Source organism: Salvelinus namaycush, chromosome 21 (assembly GCF_016432855.1).
Source record: "Salvelinus namaycush isolate Seneca chromosome 21, SaNama_1.0, whole genome shotgun sequence".
NCBI classification, from domain to species: domain Eukaryota; kingdom Metazoa; phylum Chordata; class Actinopteri; order Salmoniformes; family Salmonidae; genus Salvelinus; species Salvelinus namaycush.
The window spans coordinates 19,618,207-19,635,113 of record NC_052327.1 but is presented as its reverse complement, the minus strand read 5'-3'; the positions used below and the strand labels follow the sequence as shown (position 1 = coordinate 19,635,113).

The following is a 16,907-nucleotide window of genomic DNA, read 5'->3' as shown; positions in this document are numbered from 1 at the left end:
AATGTGCCTTACATTGATGAGGAAGGTCTTGGAGTTGAGCAGGTTGGAGAACTGGTTGAGGGCCTGGGCCACGATTGCCTTCCGTGCCTCAGGGATGTCCAGCTTGCCTGTGATCATCACATCATTGGCCCCGTCCTTGGAGGGCAGGAAGAAGACACGGTCTGTGTAGGTCTTATAGTCCAGGAAGGGGATTCGCCCCTCGCTTAGGTCGTTGGTATGGTCCTCCATCTCTATCATCAGGTCTGACAGGGGAGAGACAAAGAAACATCTAAGTACTTTGCACATGTTCTCATCCTGAGACTTTAAAGCAACATACAGTAAAAATGCACTCCCTTACAAGAAAAACACGTCAAATTTGCAGTTTCACATGTGAAATTGCTTTTTTCACATGTTGAGCTTAAATTTCACAAGCAAAAACATATTTTCACGTGTATTACATTTAGAGTTCACATGTTAACACCAGCTTTTCACGTGAGGAGAATAACATGTCTTCACCTCACATGTGAATTGCAGTTTCACATGTAAGAAAACTCAAACTATGAAAATCTCACTTTCACATGTGGAATTGCAGATACACATTAGTAATCTCAAAACATTATACTTTAATGAAAATGTTTTTATATGTTTTTTATGTTTAGCTCACAGAATATAATTTAAAAGTATGCATTAAGGTGTCTAATATAATAAATGTGGCAAAATGAATGTAGACATTAATTAAATGTATTTCTATAGCTTTAGAAATATTTGTAACAATGGTTGGGGAGTGCCAAGATGGAGGCACAGTGGCTTCAAAACAGCACCCTATCAGTCATCTAGTGTACAGTGCATTTGGAAGGTATTCAGAACCCTTGACTTTTTCCACATTTTGTTACGTTACAGGCTTATTCTAAAATGGATTAAATTGTTTCCCCCCCTCATCAATCTACACACAATACCCCATAATGACAAAGCAAAAACAGGTTTTGAGAAATTGTTGCAAATGTATTAAAATAAAAAAACGGAAATATCACATTTACATAAGTATTCAGACCCTTCACTCAGTACTTTGTTGAAGCACTTATAGCAGCGATTACAGCCTCAAGTCTTCTTGGGTATGACCCTACAAGCTGGGCACACCTGCATTTGGAGAGTTTCTCCCATTCTTCTCTGCAGATCCTCTCAAACTCTGTCAGGTTTGATGGGGAGTGTCGCTGCACAGCTATTTTAGGTCTCTCCAGAGATGTTTGATTGGGTTCAAGTCCGGGCTCTGGCTGGGTCACTCAATGACATTCAGAGACTTGTCCCAAAGCCACACCTGCATTGGCTTGGTTTTTGCTCTGACATGCACTGTCAACTGTGGTACCTTATATAGACAGGTAGGTGCCTTTACAAATCATGTCCAATCAATTGCATTTACGACAGGTCAAGTTGTAGAAACATCTCAAGGATGTTCAATGGAAACATGATGCACCTGAGCAAAATTTTGAGTCTCATAGGAAAGGGTCTGAATATTTACGTAAATAAGGTATTTCTGTTTTACATTTTTTATAAATTTGCAACAATTTAAAAAAAAACGTTTTTCACTTAGTCATTATGGGGTATTGCATGTAGATTGATGAGGGAAACAATAATTTAATCAATTTTAGAATAAGTCTGTAACGTAACAAAATGTGGAAAAAGGGAAGGGGTCTGAATACTTTCCGAATGCACTGTATAGATAAATCATGGATCAGAACCCAAAATAAAATCTTGTTTTACTCCAATGTTTGTAAACAAAGTAAACGTAAACAACCCCTGTATAGCCTAAGAACATGGTTAAAATTAAATAATGATATGATGCATGGTCAGACCTTGCATCAACAGCGTAGTCTATGGATTTGAGAGTGGTTGCATTTCTCCAGCCCCATCCCTCCAGCTTTTTACTGAAACTGTGGCGGGGAGAACACTTTGCCAATGCTTCAATTAAGGATTGCCGCTTTAAACACCTTTAATAGTGTAACAGTGTTATGTGGTGCAATCCTCTAGTGAGTGAGTTACTTTTGTGCCATTAATATCAAGCAAAACTTCCCGGTAAACATGAAATAAAGAAAGCCATCCAAAAACGGAAAAACGTGAAAGCACCATGACCTAAAGGAATGCAGGAATACCTCCAGAAGCCGTCAGAGCAGACTCCGAGAGAGCAACCGAAGTGCTGAACCAACTTCTGGGACAGATTTGGATGAAGAAAAAGTGCCAAGCAGATGAATGTGTCGATGAAGTACTTCATATGAAGTATAAGGAATGTATAATTATGTAAAATATGGTGTAATGAAGACTCTTGGTGGCCTTAGGCAGTTATGCTTAACAGCTGTGGTTATAATGTAGTACCTGTGAACTCTTTCTTGCAGCGGTCTCGTACACTCTCCTCCAGATTCTCCAGCTGGTGTTTCACCTTCTCATACTCTCTCTCAGCCTGCTGGCTCTTCCTCCTACACGCGCGCACACACACACATTGCTATATTGTAATTATTTCGCCACTATGGCCTATTTATTGCCTTACGGGAGGTAAGTATTATCCTACCTCATTTGCACACACTGTATATAGATAGACCTTTTCTATTGTATTATTGACTGTATGTTTGTTTATTCCATGTGTAACTCTGTTGTTGTTTGTGTCGCTTTGCTTTATCTTGGCCAGGTCGCAGTTGTAAATGAGAACTTGTTTCTCAACTGGCCTACCTGGTTAAACACACACACACACACACACACACACACACACACACACACACACACACACACACACACACACACACACACACACACACACACACACACACACATACATACACATACACATACACATACACACACACACACACACACACTTCTGTCAAGTGTGCAACATTCAGCTGGCTTGGATCCGTGACACCAACTGAAGTTGTCGGCCACACATGCATGGAGAAAGGCGGTATGGTGCGCTGTCCGGTATGCTGGTTGTGTAGCTTACCTGTAGCAGTAGACAGAAATGAGGATGATGAGTAGCATGGGGACGATGACTGCAGGGATGATTAAGAGAGATACCTCGTTCTTCCTCTCGTAGTGCACAGAGCCCACCACCCACTCTCCATTTCCAAACTTAATCTGAAACACACAGGTTACAGCAGGAGAGTTATCATCAACACTGAAGATAGGAGAATGCCTTCAATACAATATTGGCAACTTTTAACATTACATTTCCCTGACACCAAATTACTCTGAATCTATTTTGGCAGGCAGAATTTATTTACCCATCTTTAGGAAACTGCAGATAAATTAAAAGATAGCTAAGACAGATCAATGTACCTGTGTCGTCCAGTGTGTATGTGTGTGTGTGTGTGTGTGTATTCTCACAAGCAGGTCCAATGGGTCGGAGCTGGTGTCTCTGCGTCTGCGGTGGCGTTTGGAGAGGGCCCAGGGCTGGCTGGATGGGGGGTCCAGGAACAGCTTGTCATCTTGTAGGGTGTTGACAAAGTAGGGGATGTCCCCCACAAACGCCTGGGCCTCCTTGGCTGTCATGGCCTTGGAGAAGCCTCGGCCCTACCATGGAAACCGTAGAGAATGGGATTATTGTAGAGATCAAGATTAATAACTGCAAACAGGACTTTTTCCAGAACATGTAACCTGAACTGGAAAACATGTAGTTGTACCTTCCAGTGCGTTTTGTTACGTTACAGCCTTACTCTAAAATGGATTCAATTTGGTATTTTTCCTCATCAATCTACACACAATACCCCATAATGACAAGGCAAAAACACGTTTTTAGAAATATCACATTTACATAAGTATTCAGACCCTTTACTGAGTACTTTGTTGAAGCACTTTTGGCAGTGATTACAGCCTTGAGTCTTCTTGGGTATGACGCTATAAGCTTGGCACACCTGTATTTGGGGAGTTTCTCCCATTCTTCTCTGCAGATCCTCTCAAGCATTGTTAGGTTGGATGGGGAGTGTCGCTGCACAGTTATTTTCAGGTCTCTCCAGAGATATTCGATTGGGTTCAAGTCCGGGCTCTGGCTGGGCCATTTAAGGACATTCAGAGACTTGTCCCGAAGCCACTCCTATGTTGTCCTGGCTGTGAGCTTAGGGTCGTTGTCCCGTTGGAAGGTGAACCTTCACCCTAGTCTGAGGTCCTGAGCAGGTTTTCATCAAGGATCGCTCTGTACCTGACTAGTCTCCCAGTCCCTGCCATGGAAAAACATCCCCATAGCATGATGCTGCCACCACCACGCTTCACCGTAGGGATGGTGCCAGGGTTCCTTCAGACGTGACGCTTGGCATTCAGGCCAAAGAGTTTAATCTTGGTTTCAGCAGACCAGAGAATCTTATTTCTCATGGTCTGAGGGTCCTTTAGGTGCTTTTTGTCAAACTCCAAGCGGGTTGTCATGTAGCTTTTACTGAAGAGTGGCCACTCTACCATAAAGGCCTGATTGGTGGAGTGCTGCAGAGATGGTTGTCCTTCTGGAAGGTTCTCCTATCACCACAGAGGAACTCTGGAGCTCTGTCAGAGTGACCATTGGGTTCTTGGTCACCTCCCTGATCAAGCCCATTCTCCCCCGACTCCTTAGTTTGACCGGGTGGCCAGCTCTTGGAAAAATCTTGGTGGTTACAAACTTTTTCCATTTAAGAATGATGAAGGCCACTGTGTTCTTGGGGACCTTCAGTGCCGCAGACATTTTTTGGTACCCTTCCCCAAATCTGTGCCTCGACACAATCCTGTCTCAGAGCTTTACGTACAATTCTTTCAACTTCATGGCTTGGTTTTTGCTCTGACATGCACTGTCAACTGTGGGACCTTATATAGACAGGTGTGTGTGCTTTTCCAAATCATGTCCAAAAAATTGAATTTACCACAGGTGGACTCCAATCAACTTGTAGAAACATCTCAAGGATGATCAATGGAAACAGGATGCACCTGAGCTCAATTTCGAGTCTCATAGCAAAGGGTCTGAGTACTTATGTAAATAAGGTACCTGTTTTTACTTTGTCATTATGGGGTATTGCGTGTAGATTGATGAGGAAAATAATTAATTTAATCAATTTTAAAACAAGGCTGTAATGTAACAAAATGTGGAAAAAGTCAAGGGGTCTGAAGACTTTCTGAATGCACTGTATACTAGGTCAGCTCACATGGGCCAGGAAAAAAACTCCTGGCCCAAATCAAAACACAGTCTTTTAATTTCCTCATTTCGAGTGCAACAGTGATGAACAGTGACGTACTCACAGTGACGATGATGATGGAGGTCTCAGTGATGATCTTCTTGATGAGGGGGTTGAAGGCAGGGTTGGGGTGGTAGTCGAAGGGCTTGAGCTCCCTCACCCAGTTGTCCAGCTGGATAAAGGTCCTGAACACCTGGGTGTCATAGGACCTGTTGACGGCAGGGGACAGAAACTGGAGAACCGTGTCGTTCTTATTCAGAGCCTCCTGGAGGTACTGGGGGACGATGAGAGGAGCAGGAGAGGAGGAGAGGTGAGACCCACAGAATTAAAAAGATGGCATGTGCTTATTTTGTTTAGGGTGAGACCACACTGAATTCCATAATGTTACTGTACATATACAGAGGTGAGAAACAACATAATGGCTATAGTCTTTAACCATCATACTATGCTCATTCCAAGACACATACATTTTAGAATCACTATAGGCCTACATTAAATGTTTAGCTTGATTTTGTATTGATTCAGGATCTGCCAAGGCAGCAGCTACTCTTCCTGGGGTCCAGCAACATTAAATCAAATCAAATCAAATTTTATTTGTCACATACACATGGTTAGCAGATGTTAATGCGAGTGTAGCGAAATGCTTGTGCTTCTAGTTCCGACAATGCAGTAATAACCAACAAGTAATCTAACCTAACAATTCCACAACTACTACCTTATACACACAAGTGTAAAGGGATAAAGAATATGTACATAAAGATATATGAATGAGTGATGGTACGGAACGGCATAGGCAAGATGCAGTAGATGGTATAGTGTACAGTCTATACATATGAGATGAGTAATGTAGGGTATGTAAACATAAAGTGGCATAGTTTAAAGTGGCTAGTGATATATTAAGGGTGTCACGCCCTGACCATAGAGAGCTTTTTATTCTCTATGTTGGTTAGGTCGGGGTGTGACTAGGGTGGGTCATCTAGGTAATTATATTTCTATGTTGGCCTGGTATGGTTCCCAATCAGAGCTGTTTATCGTTGTCTCTGATTGGGGATCATATTTAGGCAGCCATTTCCCCTTTGTGCTTTGCGGGATTTTGTTTATGTGTAGTGCCTGTGAGCACTGCATTTTCTTCACGTTTCGTTTGTTCGTTTATTGTTTTGTTTTGCTTTGAGTTTCACATAGTAATAAAATATTTGGAACCCAGATCACGCTGCGCTTTGGTCCAGTTATTATGACGATCGTGACAAAGGGAAGTTATATACAGTTCAGAACGGCCAGAATATACAGAATATTACCACGGAAAGATTGTGATTTCAACCACACGAGGTCTTTAATAAGTCAACCTTACCAGCCACCAGTTTGTGGGGCTGCAAGTTCCCCTAAGCCCCAAGTCCCTGCCACCCAGGGAGAGAGAGAGGAGCAGAACAGATCAAAGCTGCTTAACCACATCATCAGCTGGAACCTTAATTCCTCTATTCAATTTAGCCTCCAAATGAAATGCATAAAATTGCTGCTTATCCCGCCCAAGGCATCAGGGGACAGGAGTCTGCGTTTGCAAAGCCCCTACAGTAGCTCTGGGTGGACTGTGTGACATTAAGTCAAACTCGCTTGATTATTTCTGGAGGAATCAGAGCTTTTTTGATGCAATCTTCCTGGTTTAAGGAATTATGGTCTATAATGAGGCAGTAATGCAGGCCTATGGCATCTTTCTTCCTGATCACTGAAAGTTAGTTTATGAGGAGTAATTTAACCGTCCATATGTGGTTGCGATAGAGGGGCGGTTTAGGATTTTAGATTTAGGGCTGAGCTGGAATGACTGAGGTTTGATTGACAGATAACCTGATACTGCCAGCGGTGGAGAGAGAGTGAAAGAGAGAGGCAGAGAAAGAGAACGAGAGAGAAAGAGGGAGAGGAATCCATACCTCAGTAGGAGTCATGCCGGACCACTCGTCTGCCGAGGCCTGGACCCTCATAATGGCGTTCTGGATGAGGTCAAACCCGGATCCTGTCACCACGATAGTCCTTCCACCACTGAAACAACATCACCGGAAAAAAAGGGACGAAATGAATGGTTTTAACCCACGGGGCCATCACATTCACATTTCATCCAATAGAAGAAATATCACATTAAATCCATTTGATCTCATTTCTACCAGCATTCCTCTGTGTAACCAGAGGAAAAAAACTCGAGACCACCTTTACCCCACACACAGAGACGAGTACAAAGCTCTCCCTCGCCCTCCATTTGGCAAATCTGACCATAATTCTATCCTCCTGATTCCTGCTTACAAGCAAAAACTAAAGCAGGCTGTATCAGTGACTCGCACAATACGGAAGTGGTCAGATGGCGCAGATGCTACGCCACAGGACTGTTTAGCTAGCACAGACTGGAATATGTTCCGGGATTCATCCAATGGTAGTGAGGAGTATACCACCTCAGTCACCGGCTTCATCAATAAGTGCATCGACGATGTCTTCTCCACAGTGACCGTACGTATATTTCCCAACCAGAAGCCATGGATTATAGGCAACATCCGCACCGAGCTAAAGGCTATAGCTACCGCTTTCAAGGAGCGGGACACTAAAACGGACACATATAATAAATCCTGCTGTGGCAAACAGGCAAAGCATCAATACAGGACTAAGATTGAATCCTACTACACCGGCTCAGACTCTTGTCGGATGTTGCAGGGCTTGAAAAATATTACAAAGAATACAAAGGGAAACCCAGCCGCGAGCTGCCCAGTGACGCGAGCCTACCAGACGAGCTAAATGGCTATTATGCTTGCTTCGAGGCAAGCAACACTGAAGCATGCATGAGAGCACCAGCTGTTCCGGATGACTGTGTGATCACGCTCTCCGTAGCCGATGTGAGCAAGACCTTTAAACAGATCAACATTCAATAGGTGTGGGGCCAGACAAATTACCAGGATGTGTATTCAAAGCATGCACGGACCAACTGGCAAGTGTCTTCGTTGACATTTTCAAACTCTCCCTGATCGAGTCTGTAATATCTACATGTTTCAAACAGACCATCATAGTCCCTGTGCCCAAGTAAGCGAAGGAAACCTGCCTAAACATCAACATGCCAGAAACCCTAGACCCACTCCAATTCGCAAACCGCCTCAACAGATCCACAGATGACGCAATCTCAATCACACTCCACACTGCCCTTTCCCACCTGGACAAAAGGAACACCTATGTGAGAATGCTGTTCATTGACTACAGTTCAACACCATAGTGCCCACTAAGCTCATCACTAAGCTAAGGACCCTGGGACTAAACACCTCCCTCTGCAACTGGATCCTGGACTTCCTGACAGGCCGACCCCATGTGGTAAGGGTAGGCAACAACACATCTGCCATGGTGATCCTCAACACCGGGGCCCCTCAGGGGTGCATGCTTAGTCCCTTCCTGTACTCACTGTTCACCCACAACTGTGTGGCCAAGCACGACTCCATCACCATCATTAACTTTGCTGATGACACAACAGTGTCATGATAGGCCTGATCACCGACAACGATGAGACAGCTTATAGGGAGAAGGTCAAAGAATTGGCAGTTTGGTGCCAGGACAACAACATCTCCCTCAATGTGAAAATAACAAAATAGATGATCGTGGACTACAGGAAAAGGAGGGCCAAACAGACCCCCATTAACATCGACGGGGCTGAAGTGGAGCGGGTCGAGAGTTTCAAGTTCCTTGGTGTCCACAATGAAATATCATGGTCCAAACACACCAAGACAGTTGTGAAGAGGGCACGACGACACCTTTTCCCTCTCAGGAGACTGAAAAGATTTGGCATGGGTCCCCAGATCCTCAGAAAGTTCTACAGTTGCACCATCAAGAGCATCCTGACTGGTTGCATCACTGCCTGGTATGGCAACTGCTCGGCAACTGACCGTAAGGCGCTACAGAGGGTAGTGTGTACGGCACAGTACATCACTGGGGCCAAGCTTCCTGACATCCCAGACCTATATACTAGGTGGTGTCAGAGGAAGGCCCAAAAAATTGTCAAAGACTCCAGTCACCCAAGTCATAGACTGTTCTCTCTGTTACCGCACGGCAAGCAGTACCAAGTCTAGGACCGAAAGGCTCCTTAACAGCTTCTACCCCCAAGCCATAAGACTACTGAACAATTAATGAAATTGTCACCCGGACTATTTATATTGTATTTACACTGCTACTACTCGCTGATATTATTTATACGTAGTCACTTTACAAATTACCTCAACTAATCTGTACCCCCTGTATACAGCCTCATTATTGTTATGTCATTTTCTTGTGTTACTTGTTATTATAAAAAAATGTTTTACTTCCGTTTATTTAGTCAATATTTTCTTACCTCTATTTCTTGAACTGCATTGTTGGTTAAGGGCTTGTAAGCACGAATTTCACGGTAAGGTCTACACATTTAACCGTCCGTATGTGGTTGCGATAGCGGTGGGAGGACCATCGGCGGATGGGACAAATTTTGATTTGATTTGACATTGACGCTACAAACTGTTGTCAGGAGAGGGAGCCAGGTGTGTTGGAAATTGAATGCCATTAAACTACACTTTCATTGTCTTACGACAGGTGGCATCATCCTAACGCATCACGTCTCAGTGCAGACGAAGTTGTCTTGCTAGTTGATGTGAGACAATGTAGAAGCCTCTACAATAGCTTCTTGTCTCTAGAGGTCTGATACTCACCACACAAAGCTTCCCTTGGGGTGGTGGTCCAGGATGATGGGGTTCTCCCAGAACTGGAAGGCTGTGGGGACGGCCGTGGTGCTATTCTTCCCATACTTTACCGTGACCATGAGCAGGTCAGAGGGGACCTTGTCTGCCCGGTACTCTCCCATCCTGCAGGTGATGTTCGCACCAAATGCCTCCCTGCAGACAAGGACACAGCCAGGGACATAGTCAGCCAGGGACACAGACCACTCAGAACTAGGGGTCAACAGGCGTCACGGTGCACAGGAGACTAACATGGCAGAACCAGGACAGCTAGGTAATTACTGGGCTTTCATGTTAAAGAAAATCATGGCCAAATTTGAAATGAATGTCTTTTTCAATACATCAACCCTGCTTGCTAGATCTGTACACACTTAAGCTTATAGCACCTGTTATTTTGCACGTTGTCATGCCAAAGAGTTGGCTGAAGTGAAATAATATACAGATGACCAGTGACCAGACCACCGCAACCTTGCCTAATACTAGTCCCTTTCCCAGGATGCAGCAGTACTTACACAGTGCACACCACCCCGCCGACGGTGACGGTGACGTCCTCCCTGGTGGCTGTGTCCAGGTTGGAGCCAGAGATGGTAATGACCATGCCCCCGGCCTTGGCGCCCTTGTCGGGGTGAACCGAGCTGGCTATGGGGTCCTGGAGGATCATGTAAGAAAACACGCTCTGTCATCCTATTCATGTCTCATTTCTTCCCCCACAAGGCTTTCAAAATGCACACACACACACACACACACACACACACACACACACACACACACACACACACACACACACACACACACACACACACACACACACACACACACACACACACACACACACGCACACACACGCACACACACACACACACACACACACACACACATTTCCTTCAATTTGCTGAGTAAACAGTTAGGCGGAGCGGTCCCCTGTGGGGAAGCTTTAGCCGTGTGAGATATAAAGAAAGACAGTCAAATTGCTCCAGCGTACCCTGTTAAGGCACCAGAGGAAATGGAAGTGGCGTATCGCACATTCTAATATAATACACAAAACTATAATGTACAAAACTCAATTTCATCTTATCGTTCTGGGCATTACCTGCCAGTGTAATGTGGCGGTACCAGAGTAGTTTATTCAACAGAACATTATTACACTTAAATGTCATGCCCTTCATGCGTACTGATAAGGGGCTCTTTAATACAGCGTCTGCATAGCTGGGAAATTGAAAATAAAACAATGGTGATAACATAACCAAATCAGGTAAACACTTCATGAGTCCGCCCTCCCATCCAGAAGTGTAGGACTGTGATTGAAGTGAAGACATGCGGTAGGTTAGCTACCCGGTATGTGAAGAAAACGGAGGACGTTCCTCTCTTCCCTCCCTCCAGCTCCACCTCCACCGGACCCCAGTTGGTGCTCAGCGGGTCCAAGGGGCCGATCTCACACACCACACTAGAAACCAGGGAGGAAGGAATACATTTCCGAGGGCTCGTGTACATTTGGGTAGGCCACCGCCATTTAGAGAGAGGCCGCCTCTGTTTAGGGTTGTTACAGGACAGCAACTACACAGTACACGACAGAATACACAACGCGCCACGGTACAACCCCGTCTGCCGCCCATCTACACACACTCAGAGAAAGGGTAACTGCGGGTGTGTCCCAAAGGACGCTGGTCTAAAGCAGTGCACTATAAAGGGAATAGGGGGCCATTTGGTGTGTTACCTGGTGGAGACAGCGTATCTGTCCTCCTGGTGTATGCAGGGGACCCCCACCACACTGACGGCCTTGATGTCCTCCTTGTGGATGCCCAGGTTGGAGCCCTTGATGGTGACAGAGATGCCCCCCTTCACGGGACCGTAGCGAGGGATGATCTGAGAGGGGGATTGGGAACAGCTTTAAGATGAAAGGCTTTTAGGTTACTATACAGTACCCTACCGCTTTTGGATGAAAGTGTACACAGTAGTTTACAGAGTAGCACCATGAAATAAGACACAAACTCGTGCAGAATGTGACCCCACAGTCTGTGAAAGACTGTGTTCAGGACTGTAGCCCAGTCTTTAGAATTGACAATTGATCACGTGTGGGCATTCGAAAGCCATTGAACAGACCTCATTGTCAGTAGCTACTGGGGGATGAAATAAGACCAATCATCGAAGTGAACATCAAAATGTCTAGTCAGTCAGTGATAATCAATAGTCGATTTTGTTGCAGGTTCAAAGACAGGTTGTTAGTATAGAGTGAAGAGATGACTGCTGTACCGTGGGTGTTACTCACGTCAGTGATCTGTGGGTCAGGGCACTCTGTGTCCTGCGGGTCCTCTGTGGCCTGGTCAATACACAGCTTCTCATAGACACACGACTTTCTCTTGGCGCACCACACACAGCTGTACTTAGGAGCAGCGTTCTTACACAGGCTGCAGTCCTCCCGGCCCAGTGAGCAGTTATATAGGGTCACTGTGAAGGAAGAGGAGAGGGGTGCCGTAGAATACTAGGACTATTCTGTCATTTCATGCTTTTGGACCAATTCACTTAGATGATGGCAAAGAGTATGTCGGTAAATGTATAAATGTATTAATGTATTAATGCTTCCCCTATTGTCATTTTATGTCCACATAGTCCTTTGGGATGTTGTAAACAGCAGTGGTGTAAAGTATTTAAGTAAAAATGTGTTTTTTGGGGTATCTGTACTTTACTTTACTATTTATATTTTTGACAGCTTCTACTTTTACTTCACTACATTCCTAAAGAAAATAATGTTCTTTTTACTCCATACATTTTCCCTGACACCCAAAAGTAATAGTTACAATTTGAATGCTTAGCAATACAGGAAAATGGTCAAGAGAACATCCCTGGTCATCTACTGCCTCTGATCTGGCAGACTCACTAAACACACATGCTTCGTTTGTAAATTATGTTATAAATTAAATAAATTATTATAAATTATTTAAAAAACAAGAAAATTGTGCCATCTGGTTTGCTTAATATAATGAATGTGAAATGATTTATGCTTTTACTTTTGATACTTAAGTATATTTAAAACCAAATACTTTTAGACTTTTACTCAAGTAGTATTTTACTGGGTAACTTTCACTTTTCAATTAAGGTATCTTTACTTTTACGATGACAATTGGGTACTTTTTCCACCACGGGTCAACAAGGTTGCATATTGGCATGTACCACTTACCATTCAGCGTGCTGTCTATCTTCTTGCCCGTCTCTTTGTCCTTCACGTAGAACAGAACGTTGGTTTCCTGTGACTTATCGAAGGAAAACTAGAGACGGGAACACAACGAATTATTAATCCAGTGATTAATGACACTTCACATTTCCAAAATATGCCAGAGAAAAGTTCTCTTCATAACTTATACACTTTGGCAACCATTCAGAAAATAAGTATCTGTACTGTTTCAAAGATGTTTTCCAATCACAGCAAAGACAGTTTGAGGATATAAACAAAAAAAACAGTGGGGTTTTTGTCCATGAGGGGGTGCTATAATATCAAACTGAGGTAAAGTGACCATACAATACAACATCCTGACCAAGCAACACCTTAAGAACCCTTCACCCCTGACAGACAGAGTGAAGTGAGTGCTACTATTGACAGCTGTGGGTCAATAAGCAGTACCGACGTACATTAAAACCGCTGAAACTGTAGAAGGGCCCGTCTTCAGACCTGACGTCCTTCAAGTTCCTCATCAGCTCTGTGCCGATGGTGAACGTCCGGTCCTGCAGAGGAGGAGAGGGTTAGTTTTATACATGCTCAGGAACAAAAGGGTCCAATTCAATGTTACTATAGTCGGATTCATCACTAACTAGTGCCTACTGTTCTTTTAACTTTCATAGATTCTAAGAGTGTCTAAATGTAAACCTAATATAACAGCTATATCAATTATTTAAAAATGTAATTTACCTGGTACACATCCAGATTGATGCCCTCGAAGCTGATGGTGGTTTTGAACCCAACAGGAATAAGCACAGGATCAGGGTTTTCAAACTGGGGACACCTCGCCCCCTAAACAGACACGGAAATGAAATGACAATATCACAAATGAACATTTCAGAGCAATTGCATTTTTGTACTTCAGCAGACAATCTCTCATCCGGACGGATCATTTGTCAGTTCTCTGAAGTATCTGTTGACTTGCAAATTTGACATTCCATGCAAAAGCGTACGACTCGAACCAATCTTAATGTATATTAACCCGTTTAACGGAGCACCTACCTGTCTGTGTTTGATGATTTGAGGGCCCAACACAGTGCCATCCATGTCCTGGCAGGTGTGTTCCTGGGTGTTCCACTGGCAGCCCCATGGACTGGCCACACACGACATACACCTAGGACACCGGGAGGCACACTCATTTAAAAGAAAGGTCAACCTGTGACAGTATTCCTGTAACTGTACCCATGTTGTGGATGGTAAATATATCTCTTTACCTTCCAATAAACAAAGCTCATTCATCACATGCTTCCTCCAGATGAAAAAACAACACAGGAAGCAGCAACAGAAGAAACAACACATATGTTGGAGATGGACTTATATTTCTGGATTAATGAAAAGGAACCTGAAGTCATTTCCTCCAGGTTGGTAATAAAAAAAAAGGGTCAAAATGCAGGAGATGCATTCAATCCCAGTATCATGAATCCCAGTTTACCCACAGGAACGGAACCCATCTCTTGTTCACATGCTGCTATTCATTCCCATCAAAGTTGTCAGCACAATGAGCCCAGAGAGTGAGGTAGAGAGAGTGGGGTAGAGAGAGTGGGGTAGAGAGAGTGGGGTAGAGAGAGTGGAGTAGAGAGAGTGGGGTAGAGAGAGTGGGATAGAGAGAGTGGGGTAGAGAGAGTGAGGTAGAGAGAGTGGAGTAGAGAGAGTGGGGTAGAGAGAGTGCAGTACAGAGAGTGGGGTAGAGAGAGTGGGGTAGAGAGAGTGGGGTAGAAAGAGTGCAGTAGAGAGAGTGGGGTACAGAGAGTGCAGTACAGAGAGTGGGGAGGAGAGAGTGGGGTAGAGAGAGTGGGGTAGAGAGAGTGGGGTAGAGAGAGTGGGGTAGAGAGAGTGGGGTAGAGAGAGTGGGGTAGAGAGAGTGGGGTAGAGAGAGTGCAGTGCAGAGAGTGGGGTAGAGAGAGTGGGGTAGAGAGAGTGGGGTAGAGAGAGTGCAGTACAGAGAGTGGGGTAGAGAGAGTGGAGTAGAGAGAGTGCAGTACAGAGAGTGAGGTAGAGAGAGTGGAGTAGAGAGAGTGGGGTAGAGAGAGTGGGATAGAGAGAGTGGGGTAGAGAGAGTGAGGTAGAGAGAGTGGAGTAGAGAGAGTGGGGTAGAGAGAGTGCAGTACAGAGAGTGGGGTAGAGAGAGTGGGGTAGAGAGAGTGGGGTAGAAAGAGTGCAGTACAGAGAGTGGGGTAGAGAGAGTGGGGTACAGAGAGTGCAGTACAGAGAGTGGGGAGGAGAGAGTGGGGTAGAGAGAGTGGGGTAGAAAGAGTGGGGTAGAGAGAGTGGGGTAGAGAGAGTGGGGTAGAGAGAGTGGGGTAGAGAGAGTGGGGTAGAGAGAGTGCAGTGCAGAGAGGGGGGTAGAGAGAGTGGGGTAGAGAGAGTGGAGTACAGAGAGTGGGGTAGCGAGAGTGCAGTGCAGAGAGTGGGGTAGAGAGAGTGGGGTAGAGAGAGTTCAGTGCAGAGAGTGGGGTAGAGAGAGTTGGGTAGAGAGAGTGGAGTACAGAGAGTGGGGTAGCGAGAGTGCAGTGCAGAGAGTGGGGTAGAGAGAGTGGGGTAGAGAGAGTTCAGTGCAGAGAGTGGGGTAGAGAGAGTTGGGTAGAGAGAGTGGAGTACAGAGAGTGGGGTAGAGAGAGTGCAGTGCAGAGAGGGGGGTAGAGAGAGTGGGGTAGAGAGAGTGGAGTACAGAGAGTGGGGTAGCGAGAGTGCAGTGCAGAGAGTGGGGTAGCGAGAGTGCAGTGCAGAGAGTGGGGTAGAGAGAGTGGGGTAGAGAGAGTGCAGTGCAGAGAGTAGGGTAGAGAGAGTGGGGTAGAGAGAGTGGGGTAGAGAGATTGCAGTACAGAGAGAGGGGTAGAGAGAGTGCAGTACAGAGAGTGGGGTAGAGAGAGTGGGGTAGAGAGAGTTGGGTAGAGAGAGTGCAGTGCAGAGAGTGGGGTAGAGAGAGTTGGGTAGAGAGAGTGGGGTAGAGAGAGTGGAGTACAGAGAGTGGGGTAGAGAGAGGGGGTAGAGAGAGTGCAGTAAAGAGAGTGGGGAGGAGAGAGTGGGGTAGAGAGAGTGGGGTAGAGAGATTGCAGTACAGAGAGAGGGGTAGAGAGAGTGGGGTAGAGAGAGTGGGGTAGAGAGAGTTGGGTAGAGAGAGTGCAGTGCAGAGAGTGGGGTAGAGAGAGTTGGGTAGAGAGGGTGGGGTAGAGAGAGTGGAGTACAGAGAGTGGGGTAGCAAGAGTGCAGTGCAGAGAGTGGGGTAGAGAGAGTGCAGTGCAGAGAGTAGGGTAGAGAGAGTGGGGTAGAGAGAGGGGATAGAGAGAGTGGGGTAGAGAGAGTGCAGTGCAGAGAGAGGGGTAGAGAGAGTGCAGTACAGAGAGTGGGGTAGAGAGAGTGCAGTAAAGAGAGTGGGGAGGAGAGAGTCGGGTAGAGAGAGTGGGGTAGAGAGATTGCAGTACAGAGAGAGGGGTAGAGAGAGTGCAGTACAGAGAGTGGGGTAGAGAGAGTGGGGTAGAGAGAGTGGGGTAGAGAGAGTGGGTAGAGAGAGTGGGGTAGAGAGAGTGGAGTACAGAGAGTGGGGTAGCGAGAGTGCAGTGCAGAGAGTGGGGTAGAGAGAGTGGGTAGAGAGAGTGGGGTAGAGAGAGTGCAGTACAGAGAGTGGGGTAGAGAGAGTGGAGTAAAGAGAGTGGGGTAGAGAGAGTGCAGTGCAGAGAGTGGGGTAGAGAGAGTGCAGTGCAGAGAGTGGGGTAGAGAGAGTGCAGTACAGAGAGTGGGGTAGAGAGAGTGGGGTAGAGAGAGTGGATCAAAGAGAGTGGGGTAGAGAGAGTGCAGTGCAGAGAGTGGGGTAGAGAGAGTGGA

General features: G+C 45.5%; 1 protein-coding gene across 1 annotated transcript in view; it reads right to left on the bottom strand.

Annotated features, from left to right (window-relative positions):
- plxnb2b (plexin b2b) overlaps positions 1 to 16,907 on the bottom strand; it is a 127,407-nt gene that overhangs the window by 11,762 nt on the left and 98,738 nt on the right. Inside the window, exons 5-19 of the mRNA XM_039016860.1 lie at positions 14,088 to 14,199; positions 13,776 to 13,877; positions 13,499 to 13,591; positions 13,050 to 13,137; positions 12,141 to 12,319; positions 11,589 to 11,737; positions 11,207 to 11,318; positions 10,387 to 10,523; positions 9,848 to 10,030; positions 7,076 to 7,184; positions 5,218 to 5,427; positions 3,349 to 3,534; positions 2,966 to 3,099; positions 2,347 to 2,447; positions 13 to 242 (exon numbers count right to left, since the gene is read on the bottom strand). Coding sequence (XP_038872788.1) covers positions 13 to 242; positions 2,347 to 2,447; positions 2,966 to 3,099; positions 3,349 to 3,534; positions 5,218 to 5,427; positions 7,076 to 7,184; positions 9,848 to 10,030; positions 10,387 to 10,523; positions 11,207 to 11,318; positions 11,589 to 11,737; positions 12,141 to 12,319; positions 13,050 to 13,137; positions 13,499 to 13,591; positions 13,776 to 13,877; positions 14,088 to 14,199 — 2,125 coding nt within the window. The remainder of the gene's footprint in view (positions 1 to 12; positions 243 to 2,346; positions 2,448 to 2,965; positions 3,100 to 3,348; positions 3,535 to 5,217; positions 5,428 to 7,075; positions 7,185 to 9,847; positions 10,031 to 10,386; positions 10,524 to 11,206; positions 11,319 to 11,588; positions 11,738 to 12,140; positions 12,320 to 13,049; positions 13,138 to 13,498; positions 13,592 to 13,775; positions 13,878 to 14,087; positions 14,200 to 16,907) is intronic.